Raw genomic sequence first — 22980 nt, 5'->3', positions numbered from 1 at the left:
TACCAATAATAAAAACACGCATTTGTTTCCAAAGGCACTTTCACTGACATTAACACATTGGAGCCTGACAAAAACCTGAAGAGGCAACAGCATTTCCAAATCCAGCTTTTCCCCTTGGTGGGGAGACTTACAGAGAGTAAAATGAGTGGACCAAACCATCTTTCTTTTTCTCGTCTGGGTTAAAATGCTACCCTCTTGAATCTATCCAATGACCTTGCAAAGCTGAGTTCTGGGTCTTGGCGGAGCCAGGACGGGCTCCCTGTGCGTTTGGGAGCACTCACATAATTGGCGTGCAGTACAGTGAAGAACTCGGGGTTGGTGATGAACTTGACTGCTGGCGACTGTAGCAGCAAGGTGATCTTCTGTGAGTTCACTGGAGAGAGCGAGCCTTCTCTCCTCAGATCTGAAACAAGTGAAGCAGAGCAACAGAGCGCATTGGGAAAAGGCATTCCAAACACAGTGCCTCTCTCTGCATCAGCAGCACACAAGCCTTCGCCTACACGGTTGGAGGGGACTGCTGTTTTTAACAGTGCTATGACCAGGTGTCACAGTCATCCAACCTGGTATCATAGGGATACGAGCAGATGTCACATCACTTTGGGCTGTCAGTCAAGAATCATTCTTTCCCAGGAATGTTATCACAGAACTTCAGTTAGGCTCAGGTCCTTGAACACCTCCCGTTTATCCCAACGACTTTTTTCTTATTTTCTTTACAAGTTGCCAACCACAGCCATGAAAGATTGTTTGCAGAAAGAGCCATAATTCTTCCCCTCCCCACAGCCACACGCAGCTGCATGGGACTTCGCGGCTTCTCCTCTTGTTGAATTGCCCTAGCCTCATGCCTTGCTTCAACCAACAGAATCTGGCAGAGGTGACAATGTGCGGGTTCTCAGCCAAGGTTCTGAGAGGCCTGTGTGTCCCCACTCCCTCTCTCTCTCACTGTGAGAACAAGCTTGGGCTAGCCTGGTACAAGACGAGAAGCCATGGGGAGCAGGGACAAGCCACTCCAGCTGAGGCCATCTCAGGCCCACCGGGCCTGGGCTGATTCCACAGTTGACCAGAGACACACGTGTGAGCCCACTGGCGTCCTGAGGAGTCACCCAGTGGAGCTGTGCTCAGACTGCCCACCTGCAGGACCGTGGGATAAATGCATGGCTGTGATTTAAAGCTACTGAACTTGGGGATGGTTTATCACATAGCAAAGGCCAACGGATCCAATACTGAACCCAGAAATAAATTTTCTCTTCCTTTTTTCCTCATGTTTCTAATGACCACTTTACCATAACTCTCTCAGAGGTCAAACAAAGAAATTAATAACAGAAAAAGCTAAACTAGTCAGTTTAGTTAGTATATCTGGTAAAATGAATAGAACAGAGGCAATTAAAATTGTTGGTGGAACTGTGTATGTGAATCTAAGAGAGTGCTTGAAAATGTCACTTGTCTGCATTGCTGTGGACCGCAGAGGCCCGGCAGGACTGGAGGCACACGCTGCTGGCTCAGACTCGTCTCCGAGACTTCACTCTGCCATCATTTAACCCAATTTAAAAAAAAGTGGTTTATTAGGATGTCACTGTGATAATTTTATGTTATTACAGGTATAAAAAGCAGGAGCCAGTCTCAGTGTCTTTTGAGCATTCTCATCTGAGTTCCACACAGGCAGATCCAAAGAAATGAAAACCAGGCCCCTAGTGGATGCCTAGGGGATTTGGGAAAAATGCTCTAGGGTGGCATACATGACCATAAACCCACTGCAAAATCTCTTTACTCCCAGGTTCCTCCCTCTGGGGGAACCGATTTTATTCTAAATGCAAACGAGTAATTATTCCTCATGTTATTACATGGCTCCTTTGAGGTAGACTGTAAATTTTTTTTGGCGTGGAAGATAGGTCCTGAACTAACATCTGTTGCCAACCCTCCTCTTTCTGCTTGAGGAAGATTGTGCCTGAGCTAATATCTGTGCCAATTTTCCCCTATTTTGTATGTGGGATGCCGCCACAGCATGGCTTGATGAGTGGTGTGTAGGTCCGTACCCAGGATCCCAACCCATGAACCCCAGGCCTATGAAGTGGAAAAGGCTGAACTTAACCACTAAGCCACTGTGCCGGCCCCTAGACAGTAAATTTTTATTGCATGTTTTATTTATAAGTGGAAAATCCTTAGGACACCAACAAATCAATTCACTTAAGAAATGATTAAGCCACTGAAAAAATTGCCTTGATGTACAAGTTCTCTTCACTGTGAATCCACTTCTCTATGTTCCCTGTGGGAAACTTGTGTTTACCCTCCTGGCACCAGCTCTTTCTCCTCCGCCCCGACCTTGTCCATTCCACTGCTACCCATACCCCAGGGCGTGGTGCCACCCCACGAGGTAGGGCGAGATGCTGGTATGCGCTGTCACACTGCCACTGGATGCCATCCCAGGAGTCTGGGGACCCCTCCTCCCATACCTAAGCTCGACTGAGAAGTTTCGGCCTCTGAGTCACTCCCGCCACCTCCTCCGCTGCCTCCAGCTGGGACTTGCTCACAACTCTGGCTGCCAGAATCTTCTTCAGGCCTCTCTGTTGCAATGGTTCGCTGAATATTTTGATACCTTTGCGTCGGAAAACGGAAAGACAGGAGTTAACTTTTGTTCGTTGTCTTGTGGGGGGCTGATGCTCTGAATCAGATAACTGGGGAAGTCTGTAAAGAATTGTCTTGAATGTCAGGAAAGAAATGCTTAAATTCCCACAAGATACCCAAACACTTAGCAAGACAAGTATCTCTGGATGATCTGACTTTTTTTTTGTTTTGCGAGCTATGATGAGTTTCAAGTACGGTAACTTTAAAAAAATCAACACAAATAATAACTAGTCACAAAATACAGCCTCTGCCCTGCATGAAACAAAATCAGGCTAAGTCTAGAATAACTGTGTGGGGGAAGTAACTGAAAACATTAGAATGAAAATATCAAATCACCTCCACATCATTGTAATGTCTACAAACTAGAATAATAGTTCTACTCATTTATTTTTATTTGACAGGTAACTGATATGACTGACAGGCGTTGTGGAAATATTACACACTAGAAGCATGCTGACAGACAAATAAACGTCTTCTGCTTATTTGAAGGTTCATTTTAGTTTTCTTCCCAAATTGGGGATTTACTCAGTTGATTAGCCAGTCGGTCACCTCACCAGGTACTTATGAAATATTTACTGACTCTTCCAACATGCCCAGGCTCTGTGTCAGACTTCCAGATGAAAGAGAAGCCTCGAATATGATCTCGCCCTGTGAACACACGCAGTCAAGACGGAACAAAGAGGGGAATGGCACGTAAACCGGAACACTAGCGATGCGTCCTGGATGTGTAAAGAGGCGCGTGAATAGACCAGGAGACACCTACGGTGTATGCATTTTGAAGTCAGAGTGCGAACTGGTTGGGGAGCGTGTAGGGCCACAACAGAGAAGATCACATGCGCAGAAGAGTTCACCCTTGGAGAACTCTGAGAAGCTTGGTGGTGGCATCAGGACTCGGGCGGTGCTAGGAGAGCAGAGAGAGGGAGGCGGGGGGCACCTGGCAGGACGTCCCCGCAGCAGTTTGGATGTTATTCTCTAGGCACAGGTTCTCCTCCTTGGGCTGCATCAGAATCACCCGCAGGGCTTGTTAAATCACAGCCTTCCCAGCCCTGCCCCCAGAATCTCTGATTAAGTAGGTCTGGGGTGGGCAGGAGGCAAGAATTTGCATTTCTAACTAATTCCCAGGTGATGCTGCTGGTCCACGGACCGACTTTGAGAACCACGGCTGTAGGGGTTGGGTATCCGCTGAAACAGAGAGACAGGGCCAGCTAGACACTGAGAATGATGACCCCCACCTGTGTGGAGGATGCACTGGAGGAGAAGAGCCTGGAGCTGGGGACAGCAGCTAGGAACTACTGCAACAGTCCAGGCTGGAGATGCTAACGGCCTGGACCCAGGCAGGGGTGGTGGATCCTGCTGCTTGCAGGGAGGGTGCCCACATACTGGAGGGACACTAAGATCACCTATATCTGCCAGCAAAATACTCACAGAAATTTAAATCTCCCTGCCCTTGAGAGGCTGCTCTGTCCAATTCACACTGTATTTTTGTAGGCAGATATTCAGCTGTCTTGTTCCTCTTTGCTCTGTTCTTCCTTCACTCCTGATAGTCACCCCCTTACCCCTCCTCTGACCTCTGTTGTGCCTAATGTCTCTCCGCCTATCCAGGCAACTTGATAAGAATTCAGCTTCCCTTTTCCTCAAGGCACAGCAGGAATGGAAGAATGGGCCGAATGCAAGAGATATCTGGTGGCAGAATTTGTAATAATTTTTTTTTAAAGATTCTATTTTTCCTTTTTCTCCCCAAAGCCCCCTGGTACATAGTTGTACATTTTTAGCTGTGGGTCCTTCTAGTTGTGGCATGTGGGATGCCACCTCAGCATGGCCTGATGAGCGCTGCCATGTCTGCACCCAGGATCCGAACCGGTGAAATCCTGGGCTGCTGAAGCGGAGCGCATAAACTTAACCACTCGGCCACGGGGATGGCCCCAGGATTTGTAATAATTTTACACGTAGACTCAACAGGATTTGGGGCCGGACTGGGTATGGAGGTTAACAAGGGGGAGGATACAACTGTGAATTCATGGCGTCTGCCTAGACCAGGCAGGTGGAAGCGCCAACACTGACAATGAGCACACGGGAGGACAGACAGGTGGGGAGGGAAGATTTGGGTGTGGATTTGGACATGCTGACTCGGAAGTCCTTAAGATCATGCAAGTGACAGCCCGGGAACACTGCTGGATGGGTCTTGTGCTCAGGAGAGAGATGTGAGCGTGGAAGAACGGGTGTAAAGAGAAGGAGGAAGGCAAGAGTCCAGGCAGCAGTGACAACTGGGGCTCCAAGTGCAACCCGAGATGGGGGCCCCGCGGCATGCACCATTACACAGGCCAGGTCTGCTGTGGCAGGGTTTCTGAAGACCCGTATCTCTTTCCTTGACCTTAAAGAGGAATTTTTTCCCAAGTGTGGTCTCTAGGTTGTAAGAGAATCATCTGGGTGACTGTTAGAATTACAGAAATTGAAGCAAAATTGAAACGTGCATTTCTAACAAGTTCCCGTAGTATTAACTGCAGCTTGGTTTAAGAATCACTGGCCTGGGGCTTTCTTTATGTATTACTTTATCTAGAAAGACTCAGCCACTCACTGCTGACACCTTGCAGAAGACCCCTGTGCCCGCGGCAGTTACCGCGAGGCATTCCTGTGAAAACGTGGAAGAGGACAGGGATGAGCAGAGAATTACAGACCGAAACACGTGTGTTTATTGATGACCTCGCAGGTCTGTGGGAGGGAGGCTGTGAGGAAGAGGAAGGATAGCTGTCTATTATGTTCTCCCTGCGGGAACTCAGGGCAGGCTGCCATGGTGGGAGGCACAGAGCAGGCCAGTGAGAAGCTGCCTAAGTGTGTCACCTTGACCGTGGGGTGGGGGGGACTGGGTTTGCCAAAGACCAAGGAAGCTGCTGTCAGGAGGTTTCCCTAAACAGCTCATGGCAGGCTGCATTTTCCAAAAAAGGCTCCACAATATTTTTAGTCCCACATGCTCTTTCAGAACCTTACTACTCTATTAAGAGGCAGAATCAACATCCCCTCCCCTTGAATTGGAGAAGGTCTTGTGGCTACCTTGACGAAGGGAGGATAATGGAAGTGACAGTTTGGGATGGAACACAGTGGCTGTGCTGTGAAGAAGCCCAGGCCACATGGAAAGTCCACGTGTATGCATTCTGGCTGACAGTCACAGCAGAGACCTAAACAATGGCCAGCATCAACCTCCAGATATGAGTGTCCACCCTACATAATCACAAGATACCCTGAGAGAGAACTGCCTTGCTGGACCTAGTCAACCCAGAACCATGAGAAATGATGATAGTAATAATAATGATAATAAAAATTATTATTGATTTTATGCCACTAAGTTTGGGGTGGTTTGTTCCAGCAATAAGTACCTTCTAAGAACAGGGCTTAGAGGAAGGTCAAATTGTAGCCTCTCTTTTCCTCCCAAAGTGTAGTGACCACAGAAGAGATTTTAAGAGTAAATGCGATCTTATTGGATGATGAAGATGCCAGCAGTGTCACAACCTCACATGTCCTCAGCTGGACCTTGGTTATCTCACACCCAACTGAGTTAACAGTCTCCCATCCCAGGTGTCAGGGCCCACCCTGATCTTCACTGAAGTGCAGGCGCAGTTTCAAAGAAGCGGGACACACAGTGATTTTGGAGGGATCACCCAGTGAGGGCAAGACTGCAGCCTCATGGGCTCACTCTGCTTTAAAGATGAGACAGGGGTCAAACGCTGGTTCCCTTCTATTTCATCAAGAATTGTCCTTCAATCTCCTCCCTCACGAGGTTTTATTTATTTATTTTTTTTTGCAGCAAAAGGTTAAATATTTATATTATGTAAAGAGTTTATGGAAATTGGTAAGAAGGTCTGCCGGAAAATCTAACCTGTAAATGGACACACACACACACACACACACACACACACACACAAGCCAAAAAAGAAAAATGAAACCTTTGAAAACCAAGCCGAACCAAACCAAAGCAAACAACCAAGGTCCAAGAAGAGACGAGTCTCGTGGGAGGAGCTGCGATTGGTAAAAGAGAAGCTCCTGGAAGCAAAAGTTGACCTTCCGTCCAAGAAGAGCGATGTAAGACGCCCCAAAACAGCAGGAGCACCAACTCAGTCAGCAGAAACCAACCAGAAGATGCGACGGAAGTGATGCTGTTGTTGTTGGCACAGCGAACCCCCAGAATCATTTTAGAACACATTTACGCATTGATAGCAAATACCAAAACCACAGTGACTGCCCTTGGCCTGTCCTTCTGGGAATCCGGCCCTAAGGAAACACCCTCTGTAACACAATCTTCATATTGAACAGGCCCTTGGGCCTTCTCAAAAATGGTGATACAAAGCAATAAGCAAAACATCCAAACTAAGGGCAAATTAAGTTACTAAATTATATCCATTCAATGGAGTAGTATACAACCATCTAAAGGATCATCTTAAGATGATGTGGCGATATGAAAATGCTTACAGGGTAGTAAGTGAAAAATGAATATAAAACTATATATTATCATAACTATGTAAGGACTGTGCAGGTCTATGAAAATCAAAGATAGATGAATTTTTTAAAAAGCTAAACCTTGGGGTAGTAGGATTATCGATCATTTTTTTCCTATTTAAAACTTCCATTTCTCTTAATATTATAATAGCTTTATCCAAATAACTAAAAGATCAAATTTTAATTGATTGTTTAAAATGAGAATACATATTTATATTTTCTGCTTGCTCAATAAATATTTGTGAAAGTGGAGTTAGTTAATTCAGGATATCCTGAAAGTGTAGAAATTAACATGGGAAACAGTCTTGCCCTGAGTCCTGTTAAATCTGGCCCCGTACCAGGCATTGGGAGGCGTACACAGAAGAATAAGGTAGAAAGGGAAGGACTGTTCCAGAGTCAGGCACTAGACCACTCACGGGTTGTAGAGGAGGCAGTGTGGCTCAGTGTGGAGGGTTCTGGAAGGTTTCAGGGGGCACATGCACCTGCATTGGGCCTTTGCAGCATGAGAAGTGTACCAGGTGGAAGGCAGGCATGAAGGACTTCCCTGCGGTGGGAACATGTGGCAGAGCCATAAAGGCCAAGACAAGTGTGCTGTGCGTGGGAGGTGGCCGAGTTTGAATGCGGTCACCATGCATTGCTTTTGTGCACTTTGCATTTCTCAGTGGGCGTCTCCTTGCACGAGCACGTTTGATTTTCAGCCTGTCAGGAGTGAAAGGAAACTCCCTGCAACACTGAGAAATATTTCCGTTTTGCTGTGGGACAGTGATCCTTGTAAATTTCTCCCAACAGCTGCAGGTTATCAAAAAACGAGCCCTGCGTGTGATCACATGTGAGATGGATAAAAGACTGGCTTTCGTGGCTGCTGTTATCATGCCAAATCACTGAAAAACGTTAACTACTTGGAAGCAATGGTTAAAATAAGTCCTGAGGAGCCTGGATGCTTATCTCACGGTTATCTGACCTTCCCTAGGTAGGTTTTCTCATGAGAAATAAGCACTTTCTCAAATCACTGAATTTCTTTTCTTTTTATCTGTCCAGACGGATGCAGCAAACACAGCTTCCTATTCAGCAAACCCCAGCTGCCTCTCTCAGTGAGTTCAGCTCCACTGGAGGCCACGGGAATTTACAGATCCAAGCTTGCAAAACTTCTCTTGGAGGCCTGCTTCAGGATGCAGTTGTATAATTTTTATATTATACAACCTGAACACCATGAACTTTCATGGATTTTCATGTCATAGGTCAAGGTGCTTACTTCTGCTTCCGACTGACTGTTCTGTTTTAGTGTCCAAACATCGCTTCTCACAGACACAGCCTCATGATGCTCTCCCTATGTCTTAGTCTGTGAAACAACTTCAGCTTATCCATTCTGGCAAGACAGACTTAGAAGCTCTTTTGCCTGTGGAATCTCAACTCTGTCTCTATGTAAGATGAGCTTGCTGTGCTCTCTCCATTTTTTTTTTTTGAGGAAGATTAGCCCTGAGCTAACATCTGCCATCAATCCTCCTCGTTTTGCTGAGGAAGACTGGCCCTGAGCTAACATCTGTGCCCATCTTCCTCTACTTTTTATATGTGGGACACCCGGCACAGCATGGCTTGCCAAGCGGTGCCATGTCCGCACCTGGGATCCGAATCAGCGAACCCCAGGCCACAGAAGTGGAACATGCAAATTTAACCGCTGTGCCACCTGGCTGGCCCCGCTCCATTTTTATTATCGGAGTTTTGGCGCACTCACCATGAAAGGACTCTCTCAGGGATTTTTGGTGCTTTCATATCTAATAAAACTGAATTATCACAAGTTGTTCCTTGTAATATGCTTTCCTTCTACAGGAATCATAGTGGAGAAATATGCTGCCAATGAAAATCCTTTATGGCTAGTGACAGGGAAAAATGGAAAGCAAATAAACTCCAAATGCTCAAGCAATAAAAGAGTCCCAGTGATTTGCACCTAAAGCATGCACCTCTGTGTACAACAGTCACTGGAAGTTCAATTTTTGGTCTCTATGAATATTTTTTTCTTCTTTTCCCCAAAGCCCCCCAGTACATAGTTGTATAACCTAGTTGCAGGTTATTCTAGTTCTTCTATGTGGGACGCCGCCTCAGCATGGCCCAATGAGCGGTGCCATGTCTGTGCCCAGGATCTGAACTGGTGAAACCCTGGGCCGTCAAAGTGGAGTGCGCGAACCCAACCACTTGGCCATGGGCTAGCCCCTCTATGAACTTTTAATAGGACTAAATTTTCCACTTTGTTTTTTTCTGGCTAATACAGTTAACTTTCAAAGGACATTTGCTATCAATAGGTGTGTCCCCCAAACCCAGTTCTTATCCTTTTTAGGCCCTCTCAACCTCTCTTTTAGCTTTGTACTAACACGCTAACTGAAGCTGAGCCTGTAGCTTGCATTCCCGGCTACTCAAAGTATCCCAAAGCCGCCATGCTGGTCTTAAAGAAGCCAGATGTCAGATACGATGCTCACACTTTCTCACAGCATGGGAGAGATGCTATTTAGGGTTTCGTTTGCAGGTTAAGAACAAACTGACATCCTTACAAGTTCACAAGTAATGGTCTGGTTTTTAGACAAAACGATTCTCAAAAAAATTTTTTAAACATTTCTAAGAGGAAGGATTTTTAAGAATTAGTATTTCTGAGTATACGGCAATTACGGGACCAGGGTAGACATGAAAACAGTGACTTATGAGAGTTTTTCCCCGGGTAGCTTTTGGCATTCTATGGAAGTTATCCTCAGAATGCTTTCAACTGTTTGAGTTCTGGACTGTTTTGAGAATCTTATGATGAATATGGACCAGTCTGGCAGAAAAATGTGTATCCATGTATAATTTTGCATACAATTTCTGGAGGGTTCATGGAACACGGAGGTCCTCAGTGAACACCTGGGTAACCCATGGGCGCTTGGTTAAGAACACTTGTTTTTGAGCCCAAGCCATCAAGAAGTTCAGAGGATTTCCCATCTTTAAATGACACTCAGGCTTAGCTTGTTCCCTGCCGCCAAATTCTAAATCTAGCTTTCCAAATACCTACTCTGAACTGGTTTCTTAAGATACTTAATTACTTTTCAGCCTCCTGACACCATCTGAGCAGGAAAGCGTCAGAGAGAGTTTCTTTAGCTGCCATTCTCCTTTCTCTGTGGTTTCTAGGAGCTCATTGCATGCTGATCACCAACCGCCTGTTGAGTTGCTCCATCTGCTGAATGGACCCTGATCTCCGCATCCCGTCGGGTGTGGCTGCTGCGGTTGGACGCTGCCAGGTGGTCGTGCGGTTCACGTGGTCCACATAAAAGACCCGCCCGTGGCTGTCAATGCGAGCTTCCCAGTCTAGCGTGGAATAAAAAGGCAAAAAGAAAAATCAAGGACAAACTACTGACCCCTGTGAAACAGACGCTACTTCCAGGTCTTCTGCAGGCAGAACTCACCATTGGTTACTTGCTGAAGGCCAGACACTGCCCCCAGCACCTGCCATGACTTCTGGGGCATTGGCATGGAACGAGCATTCCAGAAAAGAGCCTACTGGATTCAGATTCTCTGCTGGGCCATTTTAAACAGTAACTAGGGTTCCTCATATATGACCTACATTAAAATTCTAATAATTTCTAAAGAGAGTCTAATGTTTAGTTTATTTCTTCCTTTAAAAATTTCCATCCTGTCAATCTTCTTGGCCACTCAAATGACAGCTAGAAGATTGGAAATGTCCTCCGGTGAGAGCTGACACTGGGATGCTGCAGGATCCTTTCTTTGCCAAATCTGATAGAGGGCGACGAGTCTGGGGAGGGAATAATGGCCCCCGTATTAAAACTAGTTTTAACTACAGTTCTAAAGTACTGTACACGCAACTTTAGATGATCTCTATCTGATACTTGGCAAAGTTAATCGATTGCCATTCCTCTTGAGAGGGAAAATGGAAGGATTTGGGTTTCAAATCATCCTTTTGATAAGTCGTAAATTCACAGTGTTTATTCAACCCACCTGTGGCTGCCAGATATCTCTTGACCGAAACAAAACCAAATCAATAACAACTATCAACAAACATCAAGCTTTTCAATAGCTCTTTGTTGATAATCATCCCAAACAGTAGAGGGAGCCCAAGATAAAGATAAAGTTCCTTTACTTCTCAAATTTAAAAAACAACAAACTCAAAGGTGGAAGCATAGGTGATACACTACATAACATATGTAGGCGCTGGCGTGGGGTGGGGTGCATGAAAAAGTCCTCCAAACCGAGAGAGCTGGAAGTAATATCTGAGCTTAACATGGAAGAGCAATGTCTGCCATACAGAAATGGGCAAAGCTTTTAGAGCCCACAGGCAAAAATGTGGTGGAAATAACAGCTTCATGATAAAGTTATGCTGCAAAATGTGTTAGATTAAAGAAGAAAATGCAAAAATGATTGCAAACACAGGGAAACCATTCAGCCTTTGAAGTGAGAAAAGCCATAGCTTTTGGGAGTAGGTCAGATATTAACAATTCTATTGAAAAATTATCATTCAGGTAATGACATAGCAACTCTCAATTTTTAAGTGAAAAACGATATATTTGGTATATTTATGGTTTTATATGTGCACAGTATATCTGTTTGTGAACATTATGGCTTATGTCTGACATCTACCTGAAGAATTGCCAAATAATGCCTAATGAAAACCGAAATACCAGAAACCACCAAATTTAGCTAAGACAATCTGAAGAAAAAATGTAGTCAGATCATATAAACATATTCTAGGATGTTTTGACTAAAATTGACCACCACATAATCCAGTCATCAATTCTTAGTTGTCAATGTTCATTAGCTCAATGATGAAATTGTGTATATGTGTAAATACTAGGTAATTAATCTTGATCCAAGAATTTTGAAATTTCAGTGATTCCCAAACTAGTAGCAATTGGACAGTTTTTTTCTGGAACCCAAGACGACTGTCATCCAACAAAGAATGAGCACTAATCTTTGAAGACTATCATGCTATTCGATTCGATTGAACAAACTCCTCTTGGTGCTCACCATGAACTAGAAACTAGGCCAGGTCCTGAGGGCACACCACGAGGCACACACATTCCTGCCCTCAGGCGCCCCCAGTAAAGGAACGATTCCTTCAAAGACAAAGCTCCAGTCTCATAAATTCTCTAAGGAAAAAAACTGGAGAATAGCGCAGCGATGATAATAACTTCTTTCTACAAGTATTTCCAAATCACTCATGGAAAAGGATGGCAAGACAGACAGGCCCTTTTGTCAATATATTAAATATCTGTAATGCATAGTGGTAATTATATATTCATAAATATTCGGGAAATAATAGCTAAGTGTAATTCAAGGTAATAAGGCTGCTTTCTGGGTTGCTTTGTAAAGAATCTACTTTCACATATTGTATAAAGAAAAAATTTCCAAATAGAACTTCAGGCCTCAGCATGTCCCGATGGACTTGGCACCATGATACCCAAACAGATGCCTGAAAACCATACCTTTACAATGCTGGGGCAAGTTAGAGTAATTCATTGGTGCCAATTCATTTGTGACTGAAGGACCTATCAAATACTGAATTATGTATTTTCCATGAAGTCTAACAACAATGCAGACTCCAAGAATGTGTCATCTTTAGTTATCATACTAACAAAAGCCTACAGAATTGTACTTTTTTTCCCCTTTAACAAACGTAATACCATCTTTGTAGTCTAGGCTTTTCTCTTGAACTTTACTGATGCATCCAGTTGCCTTCTTGACATCACCACGTGGATGACATCTCAAATATAACAGGATCAAAATCAAGCTTCCAATCTTTCCCGTCCAAATCTGCTTGATCTGCAGATTTCCCTTCCCCTCTCAGTTGAAGGCAACTCTGTCCTTCTAGGTTAAAATTCTTGAGATCATTCTTGACTCCTATTTTTCTCTGACACATCACATCCAATCTGTCAGCAAATCTACCTACCAAATATATTTGCAGAATCTGACCGACCACTCCTCACCATCTGCACTGCTCCCACCCTGGCCCAGGCCACCATGGCTCCTCTCCTGGGTCACTGCAATAACTTCCGTTGGGTCTCATGCTTCTACCATTCCTCCTCACAACTGAGTGTCAACAAAGCAACCACAGAATCCTTTTAAAACCTAAGTCAGACAACATCACTTCTCTGCTCAAAAACCTACAATGTCCCCCTTTATGCAGAGTAAAAGCCAAAGGCCCTATGTGACCTGTATCCCTGATATCTCCCTGACCTCATCCCCTGCTGCTCCTCACTTCCTAAGTCTGCTCCCGACACACTGGTGCCCTCGCTGATCCTAGGACCCACCAGGCAGGCCCCTCTCCTTGCTGAGAAAGCTCTTCCTCCCCAACACTTGCGTGGACAACTCCCTTACTGCCTCTAAGTCTAGCTTCAAATGTTCCCTTCTCGGTGACGACCACCTGACCACCCTATTTAAAATTCCAAACCAGCCACCACCACGCGTTCCAGATGCCCTTCCTTGCTCTGCTTTGGTCTTTCCATAGTACTTATCACCATCCAATGTGCTCCACTATTTCCTCCTTCATTCTTTTCTTTGTTTATTGTCTGTCTCTGCCAGACTAGACTAGAAGGTCCATGAGGGCAGGGGTCTTTGTTTTGCTTACCTAAAACAGAACCTCGCACAGAGGAAGCATTCAATAAATATCTGTCAAACGAAGGCCTATGAGTGATGAAGTCATCCGTGTACTATTTAAGATTATCTAAGAAAACTCAGTTGTTAGGCTTAACTACCAACTTTTCTAATATTTTTTTCAGGGTTGCATGGACAGAAAATCGAAACCTATCTGGAGAAATTCGTTTTCATTATTGCAAGCGGCCTATACAATGTATTCTTTAAAATGGACTTATATTCAATTATATAAAATAACTGTACGTGTAACTAGTTATTCCTCTGGCATGGATTGGAGGTCACTTCATGCACACACACTGAGAGGTTATTTGTTGTAAGGAAAGTGTTCCTTTCCTGGAGAGAATGTCATAGATGTTTTTCAGATAAGTGCTAAGCAGGAAGTATCTATAGTGACACTGAAATTTTGCTATTCATTTATGGAGTATCCACAAATCAATGGATAAGAAAGAAATCAGCCATCAAAAGTTAAAGGACATAACGTTTGGCCTGGCCCCTAAAACAAATACTGTGTTCCTTTACATTAGTCTACATATGAAAGATACTCATTCTCTTCTCACTGATAAATTACAATTGAACAGAACAGTGTAAATGTAAAACATATCACATTACCAAGAACAGGTGAATTAAGGAATAAGCATTTCTCCTTTGGAGAACTGTAACTGTGCTTAATTTAAGCACAGGCAAAAGAACGTAAAGAAACATTGATTCCTTGCATCCGGGAAAGATTTCCAGTTATAAAATTTATCACATCTTAAAGGTTATCTTTGCTTAAAAAACAAGCCTAAACCGAAACAGAGATGTTTTAGATTTCATGAACACATGTGATGCTAAGTGAATGTACAATGTCTGGGGTGTCAGTTCCTTTTTATAGATTTATTATAATGGAGTATTATAAGGTTAAAGCTGGAGTATCTAGAGATTTCCTGCTCCAAATCCAGCAGTTAGCAGATGAGGAAATTAAAGCTTTATTTTATAAATGAGAAAACTGAGTTTCTGAGATATTTAATGATTTCCTCAAGTTCAAATGATTAGTTAGATAATTAATTACACTCCAGTTACTAGGAGAAAATGATACTGAATTCTATCCCTAATGACAGAACTGCAGAAGAAATCTGAGGCTGTCACCTATTGATGCAAGTTATAGTAAGGAAAATGCAAGTTCGTGGGTCCTGATGGGTTGAAATGTTTTTTTTTACATGGAGATGCTCGTGACATAACAGCATCCATGGAGAACAACAGGATTATTCCATCTTGAACTGTAAACTTTTAAATATAAAATAGTAAAATTTGGGATTTCAGGGTCCTGTACAGTTTGCAAGGACTAGCCAAATCTTGTAAAGAAATGCTCTCTATTTGATAAGTTGAGAGACCCTGAAAATACTGAGTTATCTCTTCAAGATCACATGCTGAAACCATTAGTCAAAAAAACCCAAACAGTTTCTATAGTAGGCGCCATATTGGTTTTTGATAACCGTGTAAGGTATGGAGTTGGGGAAGAGTTTGGATATTTACATACAAGTTCATACTGACCTGTTTAGACTTGATAGGAAGAGTTAAGACATAGATTTTAAAAACTAAAGCTTACTTGGTGGAAGAGGCTCATCGATTGTTGGGTAGTGATGATGTTCAGGCCTCAAGGAAGGAAGCTGGCTTACTGGCTGGGAATTATGGAGTATAGGACATTCACCTATGGACAAGATAGTCAAGACATTCAGATTCATTCATTGCTGTGGCAACGTCATCAAAAAAGCATGACTGTAGAACAAGCTACTACATGAAAAAACCCCAAAGAGTGGGCAGTCTATTTTTTGTGTCAGTTTGCTACATCCACAGTCATTCATGAGAGAGGGAATAGAGGGAATTATTTTCAAAAACTCCTGAAGAAAATAGCCAAACACCTCATGACTGTGATCTGTACCACACAGACCAATATGTAGGATCAGGATCTGATTCTGTCACCACCTGAATTATCTAGATGGGAAGGTGGCATCACAAAGGGACCCAAAAGAAAATTGGCAGAGCTGGACTTTAGGCTAGCAAAAGAAATGGTCCTGTCTGAGGGAAGTATAGCATTTATAAGGTCCCATAAAAGCTCAGCAGGCCTGTGCAAAATTACAGCTCCTTGTTTGAATAGGTTTCATCAGAGGGCTGCCAATAAGCCATTTTTCAGATTTCGGTTTTGGAATGAAACACTTAGATGGTGACTTTTCAAGATGGGGTTAAGGAACTGGTGGGCCAAGAAGGTAAATTCCTATAGTATGGAAGCTAGGGGCTGGGTGGGGAGCCAAGGAGCAGTGGGATCTTGTGATTGTTTCAGACTATTTTGAGGAAGAATCAGACAAGCCAGGGTGCTCTGGAAAGAGAAAATGACAAGAGACGAAGAAAGTAGATCAGAAGCAAGAAGACGGAGACAGAAAAACTAGAAAGAAACACAGAAGTGGGATAGAAGGAAGAAGAAAGACGAACATGGAGAAATTTTGGAAATAAACATATCCACAGGACGCATGCCTTGATTATTACAGACATAGCTAACAACATTGTCAGTCAGACTTATAATGAACTGAACAATGTTACAAAACGGTGTTCCTATTTCACAATGTCCTCATGTGCTGGTAACACCGTGTGTAGAGTGGCCATGTGGACGGGAGGCCTACAGCACCAGCTGTTTGGGTCACATAATCAGAGGCAATTGCTCTTGATCTTTGACAGCTAGACGGGCCCAGGCCACGAGACAGCCCTCATTCAGACTGGTGTCCCCTGCCTCACACGATCCTTGGCTAGAGGACAAAGCTCAGGGCTTCTCCTTCCTCTGCCCTCCATGGCTGACGCAAATTGCAAGTGTTCCATTATCCCTTGGGTCAAAAAGGAGAGAAACTGTGAAAAACAGTGGTTAAGATCTTTGTAGGACCTCAAATTTCAAATATTTCTCCAAATGTCCATACATGGGAAGAATGATTATTTCTTCTCACTCTACAGTCATAGAACTGATTAAAAAAATAAAAATTAATGAATCAGGAAGGAAGCTAGGTAGGTTTAATTTAACAGTTTAATTCCTAGAGCTAACTAGGAAAACAAAAAGAGAGATGTATTTAGGAACAAAGGGTCTTTCTGAATGTTAAATAGATAACACTATTTCTCGTGCAAACTCTGGTATGTTCCTCAAATCCTTGGGGTCCTCTGAGACTTGAAGTCAAGGAAGCATACATATCTCCTTGCAAACCGACTCTTGTTTCAAAGATGGCCTCCATGCTTAGTGGACACCACACTCACGTTTGTCAGTGTTTAGTGGCAGAAACTAAAAAACAATGGTATAGTTGTTATGTCACCAGCTGTTGTGTTTTAAATTTAGCGTCTTGAAAAAAAACAACAAACTTACCTTGTTGTAATTAATTCAACCAATCAGGTTAAATACTCCTGCAAGCTAGTGGAGACAATACTGTTGCTTGCGGGGGTTAATGGAGCTGAGCCCCCCTGCTGGTGAACCCCAAGCAAAGGCAATGATGGGACCGAAGCATCTCAGCCAACCGAATGGATGGAGCGCACAGAAGCAGCAAGCAGTTCTGTTCAGCACGAGGACGCGGCTCCACGCAATCACCCTTGCCTCAAACACAAAGCAAGTGTTCAGAGCTGCTAGAACTTCTGAGAAGGAAATATATTCCACTTTCAAAGTGAGCCTCACTGCTTATCTGCCTGGAAGAAGCCTCACTCCGTGAGAGGCTGAGTGCTCTATATGTAGCATCTCATTTAATCCTTCCAATAACCCTTTGAGGTAGAGTCTATATTTCCACCCATTTTACACATGAGGCATAGAGCATTCAGGGAACTTGGCTAAGGCATCATGGCTAGAAAGTGGTGGGACTGAGTATAAACCCAGGGGGCTTCAGCCTGAGTTCCTAATCACAGCATTATATTGCTCCTTTCATTCGATCTGCAGAAAGTTCTTAAATACTATTCTATGTTGAGGTTCAAAAAGGAGGTTTTTATAAAAGCAAAAAAAGCAAAAAGTAGATAAAGAATACATCCTCCATAAATTGCGGCAGACTCAGCTATGTGGGCACGTGTGCAGCAAATCTACCTTGGAAAGACTCTGCGATCTTAGAAGTCATGGTGAGGACGCAAGAGTGATTCTCAGGGCAGAAGAGGGCCCTCGTGCATATGGTTTCAAAGTCTTGCTTTCTTTGAGCATGTGCTCTTGGAAGCCTGGTGGCGAGTGGGGGACAGATCCACAATGCTGACACCCACCATTAGCTCTGGACTCACTCTAGAGGTACGGAAGACCGGCTGTGAAGAAGTCACATGCCAACGTGTGCATGGCCTTCGTGAGATCGACAGGCCCTCTTGGGAATCTTTGTACCTCCCATTGTCCCCACCATAGTGAAGCACGCAGGTGCTGCTTAACCTTTTCTGAGTTTCTGGTCTGAGGAATTCAGGAATTTAGAAATTTCTTTAGAAACTGCCCTGCAAAGACTTCCACTATGGCCCTGAAACACTTGCCTGTCCTTTCTCAAGGGGGCAGCTTCTCCCTGATGTACTGTTCATCCCTTAAGCCCATGGACAGTGTCTTTTTTGGTAAAACACGCTTCTATATAAATGCATACTGAGCCAATTTTCAATTAAACATGTGTGGACTGTCTCCCAACATGGCGGTCAAAATACACCTATAGGCTACAACGGGTTGACAAACTACGAATCTAGCCTAGTTTTTGTATGGCTTCAAGTTAAGTATGGCTATTACCCTTTTAAATGTAAAACCGTTAGAAAAAATAGCCTTTTGGTGAGAATAGTTGCCTACTTTTGCTTCTTGACCCACAAAGCCTAAAATATTTACTATCCGGCCCTTTACAGAAAAACTTTGCCATCCTCTGCTCTAAAATATCCCTGCCAGCTCCTAGTTGTGCCCCTTTGTGTGTGGATCCCCAACTCTGCGTATACTGGAATAATTTCTAATTCTGTTGTAATTAGTGAGTACCTTTCATATGTTATCTGATGCTGATCCACCTTCCTGTGCCCGGCACACAGCATCCGGCCCAGAACAAAGAAGGTCCTCAAAACATCCTTGTTAAAGAAGGGAACTGTCCACCCCATTCTCACTCTCATGGGTGCCCTTCCATAGTGTATGTCACTAAGTTTTATTGTCACTACGGTTTCCCTCCCTGTGTTTCTTTCTTTACCAATTTCCTTGTGTGTCTCCTTATTACCTGTGCCTCATCCCCTCACTCCTGTTTTCTCTGAAATGTAGAATTGGGCATTGCTGAATACTTAAAAATTAATTTTTTTGTGCTACTTTAGTTCCTGTAAAAATTTGTAGGTGCCAGGCATTTGTTTAAGTGCTGAGAATTCAAACACAAAGAATAGACGATTCTGGCCCTTGAGCTTACAATCTAGAGACAGTCCCACCACATTTTGTTTGAAGGCTGATTTAAACAGTAGACCAGCAAAATAACAGAATCTATATTTATCTCTTTTAAGACAACTGAATTATTTCATATTATTGTGTGACTTTTGAATTATTTCCCCCTATGTCACTGTCACTCGACTGAAAAATAGTTCCCAATTCTGGATAAGGAAAAGCAAATTAGCAAATTAATTTTATATATGATTCCACAGGCATGACTAAGAAGGAACGTCTTTGGTTAAAATACAGAGCACATTTTAAAACTAAAGGTGGCAGCTTTTGGATTCGAATCTTACTTGAAACAAAGTAATTGACACATTCATGTTATTCTTCCCTCCATTAGTCAAAATAGCAAACAACAACAACAAAAACCAACAGAAAACAAACCAACAACAACGAGAATTGAGCAGACAAATAATGACAAATAGATGTAAGCTATACAGATCCATATGTACAGGGGCTGGTTAAATTCTAAAACAGAGGTAAAAATCAATGTTCTTCTACTTATATTAACAGTTATTGCTAATAAGTTTGGGAAGTCAGCAGATATTTACACATTATGCACCTAATGTTGATGATCGTTTCCTGCTTATATCATTTGATACTAGCCTTGAGGCTCTGGTTGCTGGCAAGGACTAGAAGGGTAACGTGTCACTAACCAGTTCTGGGGATTAATTAAAACAGAGAAGCACGCATACAGTGCACACTCCCATTCAACTAGTTGCAATTCCTGGTGTACACCTGAGAGGAGGTGGCGTGTCAGCTAGCCACAGTCACAGATACTTACATACACATAGACACATGCACACATACATGTACAGGACAGGCACACATGGCCGCAGCAACCCCACTGGGACTGATCCTTTCTCCTGTTTGTAAACCATGTTGGCGAGACCTGTGTCCCCCTGGTGGTCCTATGCTCCCTCTGATCAGGTTTGAGGTCTAACCTTCTCTCCGACTGCTTGGTCCCGCCACGGGGGACTCCAGACCTTCCCCGGTTCTCGCCACGCTCCCGCCGGGGGCGGCCAGCTCGTCTTGCCACGGCCCGGCGCCGTTGGCCGACTCGGGGTCCAGCTCCGGGCTCTGCACCGAGTCGGGCACCGACTCGAACGCGCTGTTCTCCTCCTCCTCGTCGTCCTGCGAGGAGAAGACGGTGCTCTCGGAGATCTTGGCGCTGTCCACCGAGGAGAAGCGGGTGTGGCTGGCGAACCTGCTGCCGTTGTAGCAGGAGGGGCTGTAGCAGGAGGCGCTGTAGCAGGAGCTGCTGTAGCAGGACGTGCTGTAGCACGAGGAGCTGTAGCAGGTGGGGCTGCAGCAGGACGTGTCACAGCCCTCGCAGCTGTGGTCCCCGCCCTGCCGGGGGCTGGAGTCGCTCTCGCTCCCCGTGCTGGGGTGCGTGTCGCCATCCGGGACCAGGCCGTTGGCCAAGCCCGAGTGGCCTGGGAGCGCTGTGCCCGGAGTGGCCCCCTCGGGGTCCTCACCATCCCCTTCCAGGGGAGGCGGCTCAGCAGCTACCGCGTCCGCCTCGCTGAGCCCATCCTTCTCGGAGGCGTCCTTGAGGGTGGCCTCCTCCTCCGCGCCGTCGTCGTCCGCGGTGCTGCCGCCCTGGGCCGAGGGCAGGCTGTGCAGCAGGGTGTGGATGCGGATGTAGTGTGTCCGCGGGGTCTCGGGGTCGCCGCAGGCCGACGCGATCACGGTCTCCAGCTCGGACACGGGCAGGGAGCACGGCCTGCTTTTCCTCTTCACCGACGCCCGCAGCGGCAGCCTGTCCTCCCCCTGCCCCAGGGCAGACACGTCCCCCTCCTCCTCCTGCTCCTTCTCCTCCTCTAGCCCCCCAGCCCGGCCCTCTGTCGCCGCTTCCTCGGCCCCCGGCTCCCCGGCGCTGCCTGGGGCCTCGCCGTCCTCCAGCAGCCCCGGGAGCAGCGCCTCCCCACCCAGGTCCAGCCGCTCGGCCAGTTCTTCCGCGCTCAGGGCGGGCTCGGCATCCTCTCGCCCCGCGGCCAGAAGCTCCCCAGACCCATCGGGTCCCACAGAGACCGTGCCGTCGTCTCCTGCCTCGGCGGTACCTGCCGCTGCCTCGGCCGGCTCGGCAGGCTCGGGGCTCCCGTCCCCCGCGGCGTCCCCGGCGCCGCCCTCGCTCGGCTGCTCGGGCCTCGTGCTCCCCGCGGGCTCCGGCGCCTCGCACACAGGCTCCCCGCCGCCGCTCGCCGCCAGGGTGTTCATTGGGCTGTCCTGAATTTCCGCCGACTCCGGTTCGGTACTCAGGGAAATCTCCTCATCATCTGCGGGCAAGAAGAGAACGTCACTCCTTCCAGAAGAGAGCACTGTGGTTATTACACTCGGCCGGACGAGGAGTCTCCTAAGGGATTTCTGCCTTAGGGTATTGGATGGAGGGGTTGATGAGGGTGTCTCCTGGCCAGCGATCTGCTAAAAAAATTCTGTAAGAACGAGCTCTTGTTATGTGAATGACAATTTGCAGTCATGGTATATTTCTGAGTTGTTTCAAGGGAATTCATCTTTTGGTAAAAATGCTCACAGGCTAGCGCTACCCCAGTCCTGAGCACACAGTAGGTGCTCAACAATGTGTGCTACAGGGAACACTTCAGAGATGGGGGAGGGGTGCTTACAGTTCCCCGCTGATCCCAGGCGAGGTTAATTATACTTGCTCAGGGTGTGTCTATGGCTGGGCCTCCCGGGGTTGGGGGGGGGGGCGCAGGATGGGAAAGTAGGGTTCTTGGGCAATTAGAGAAGATGATGGGAGCAACCGCAGTCACCCAGGAGCTCCAACTGGAAGGCTTCCGACACTTGGAGGTCATCACAGTGGCAAAATAAACGTGGTCTCCACACCAAGCAACCATTCAAGGAGCAGCACCACGGTTCACCTCTCCCTTCCCCAGCTGCTCTGTTGGGTTCCCGTCAGATGTGAACCTCCCATTTCAAACACACTAGTGCAACTGGCCTTACTGCTGCACTGAAGGAAGAGTCAGTTTTATTCTTAGAATGTAGAAAAGGCTGAATTTGAAAGGACAAGACAGGTGTTTCCCCCTAATTTGCAGCGAATACTGGGCATATAGAAAAGTGCAACTGGAGTTTAATGAGCGGCAGTGATGAGCTCCAGGCTCAGAGTTCTCAAAAGCTTCATTCGCTTCAACAGCTCATAGATGTGGCCCAGAGGACCAAAGGATTCTCAGCGTGATCGGCACTTAGGATGGGGGCTGTGGGAGAGGAGTAAAAGTGGAATTATGAGGCATCTCATCATTCTTATTTGGAAATATGTTTTGGCTTGAAAAACTGAACACTGGATGATTCCAAAGTCCCCTATCCAATTTAAAGTTCTCATTTTCCCTGTGATATTGTAAAAAGCCACTGTACAATCATAGATCTTTAACAATATGACATGTATCATGTTCATTCATGTTCACGTTCATTCATTCACTCATGTATGCAATAATTAAACATTTATTAAGTGCCTCCTATTTGGGTGCTGGGAGTAAAATGATAAATTAGACATGGCTCCATATCTACGTTGGCCTCACTGTCAATGCCCACTGCACCATCTAACTCTCTACCTTTGGGTCACCAGAATGAAGAGGAGCCTCTCGATCAAGGGGACAGCAACCCGGTTTCCAGAACAGACCACTGGCTTCTGGGCTTCAAATGGATAAGATAGAGAACCACGAAACCTAGGACATGTCTGGAGAGAACCATGGTTATTGTATTTTTTTTGTTTTGTTTTGGTGAGGAAGATTGGCCCTGAGCTAACACCTGTGCCAATCTTCTTCTGTTTTGTATGTGGGATCCTGCGACAGCATGGCTTGATGAGCCGTGTGTAGGTCCACCCCCGGGATCAT

At 45.4% G+C, this 22980-nt stretch overlaps 1 protein-coding gene across 6 annotated transcripts in view; it reads right to left on the bottom strand.

Annotated features, from left to right (window-relative positions):
• Positions 1–22980, bottom strand: part of HECW1 (HECT, C2 and WW domain containing E3 ubiquitin protein ligase 1) — a 394020-nt gene that overhangs the window by 87195 nt on the left and 283845 nt on the right. For 5 of the 6 annotated variants that reach the window (XM_070617193.1, XM_070617192.1, XM_070617194.1 and 2 more), the window contains 5 exons: positions 20077–21411; positions 15320–15421; positions 10284–10434; positions 2448–2590; positions 282–403 (listed from right to left, as the gene is read on the bottom strand). In XM_070617193.1, the coding sequence (XP_070473294.1) occupies positions 282–403; positions 2448–2590; positions 10284–10434; positions 15320–15421; positions 20077–21411 (1853 nt within the window). The remainder of the gene's footprint in view (positions 1–281; positions 404–2447; positions 2591–10283; positions 10435–15319; positions 15422–20076; positions 21412–22980) is intronic. The other variant, XM_070617195.1, reaches the window with a different exon arrangement.

Source organism: Equus przewalskii, chromosome 4 (assembly GCF_037783145.1).
Source record: "Equus przewalskii isolate Varuska chromosome 4, EquPr2, whole genome shotgun sequence".
Lineage (NCBI taxonomy): Eukaryota > Metazoa > Chordata > Mammalia > Perissodactyla > Equidae > Equus > Equus przewalskii.
The sequence above is the reverse complement of the archived record's forward strand: the minus strand, read 5'-3'. Positions and strand labels throughout refer to the sequence as shown.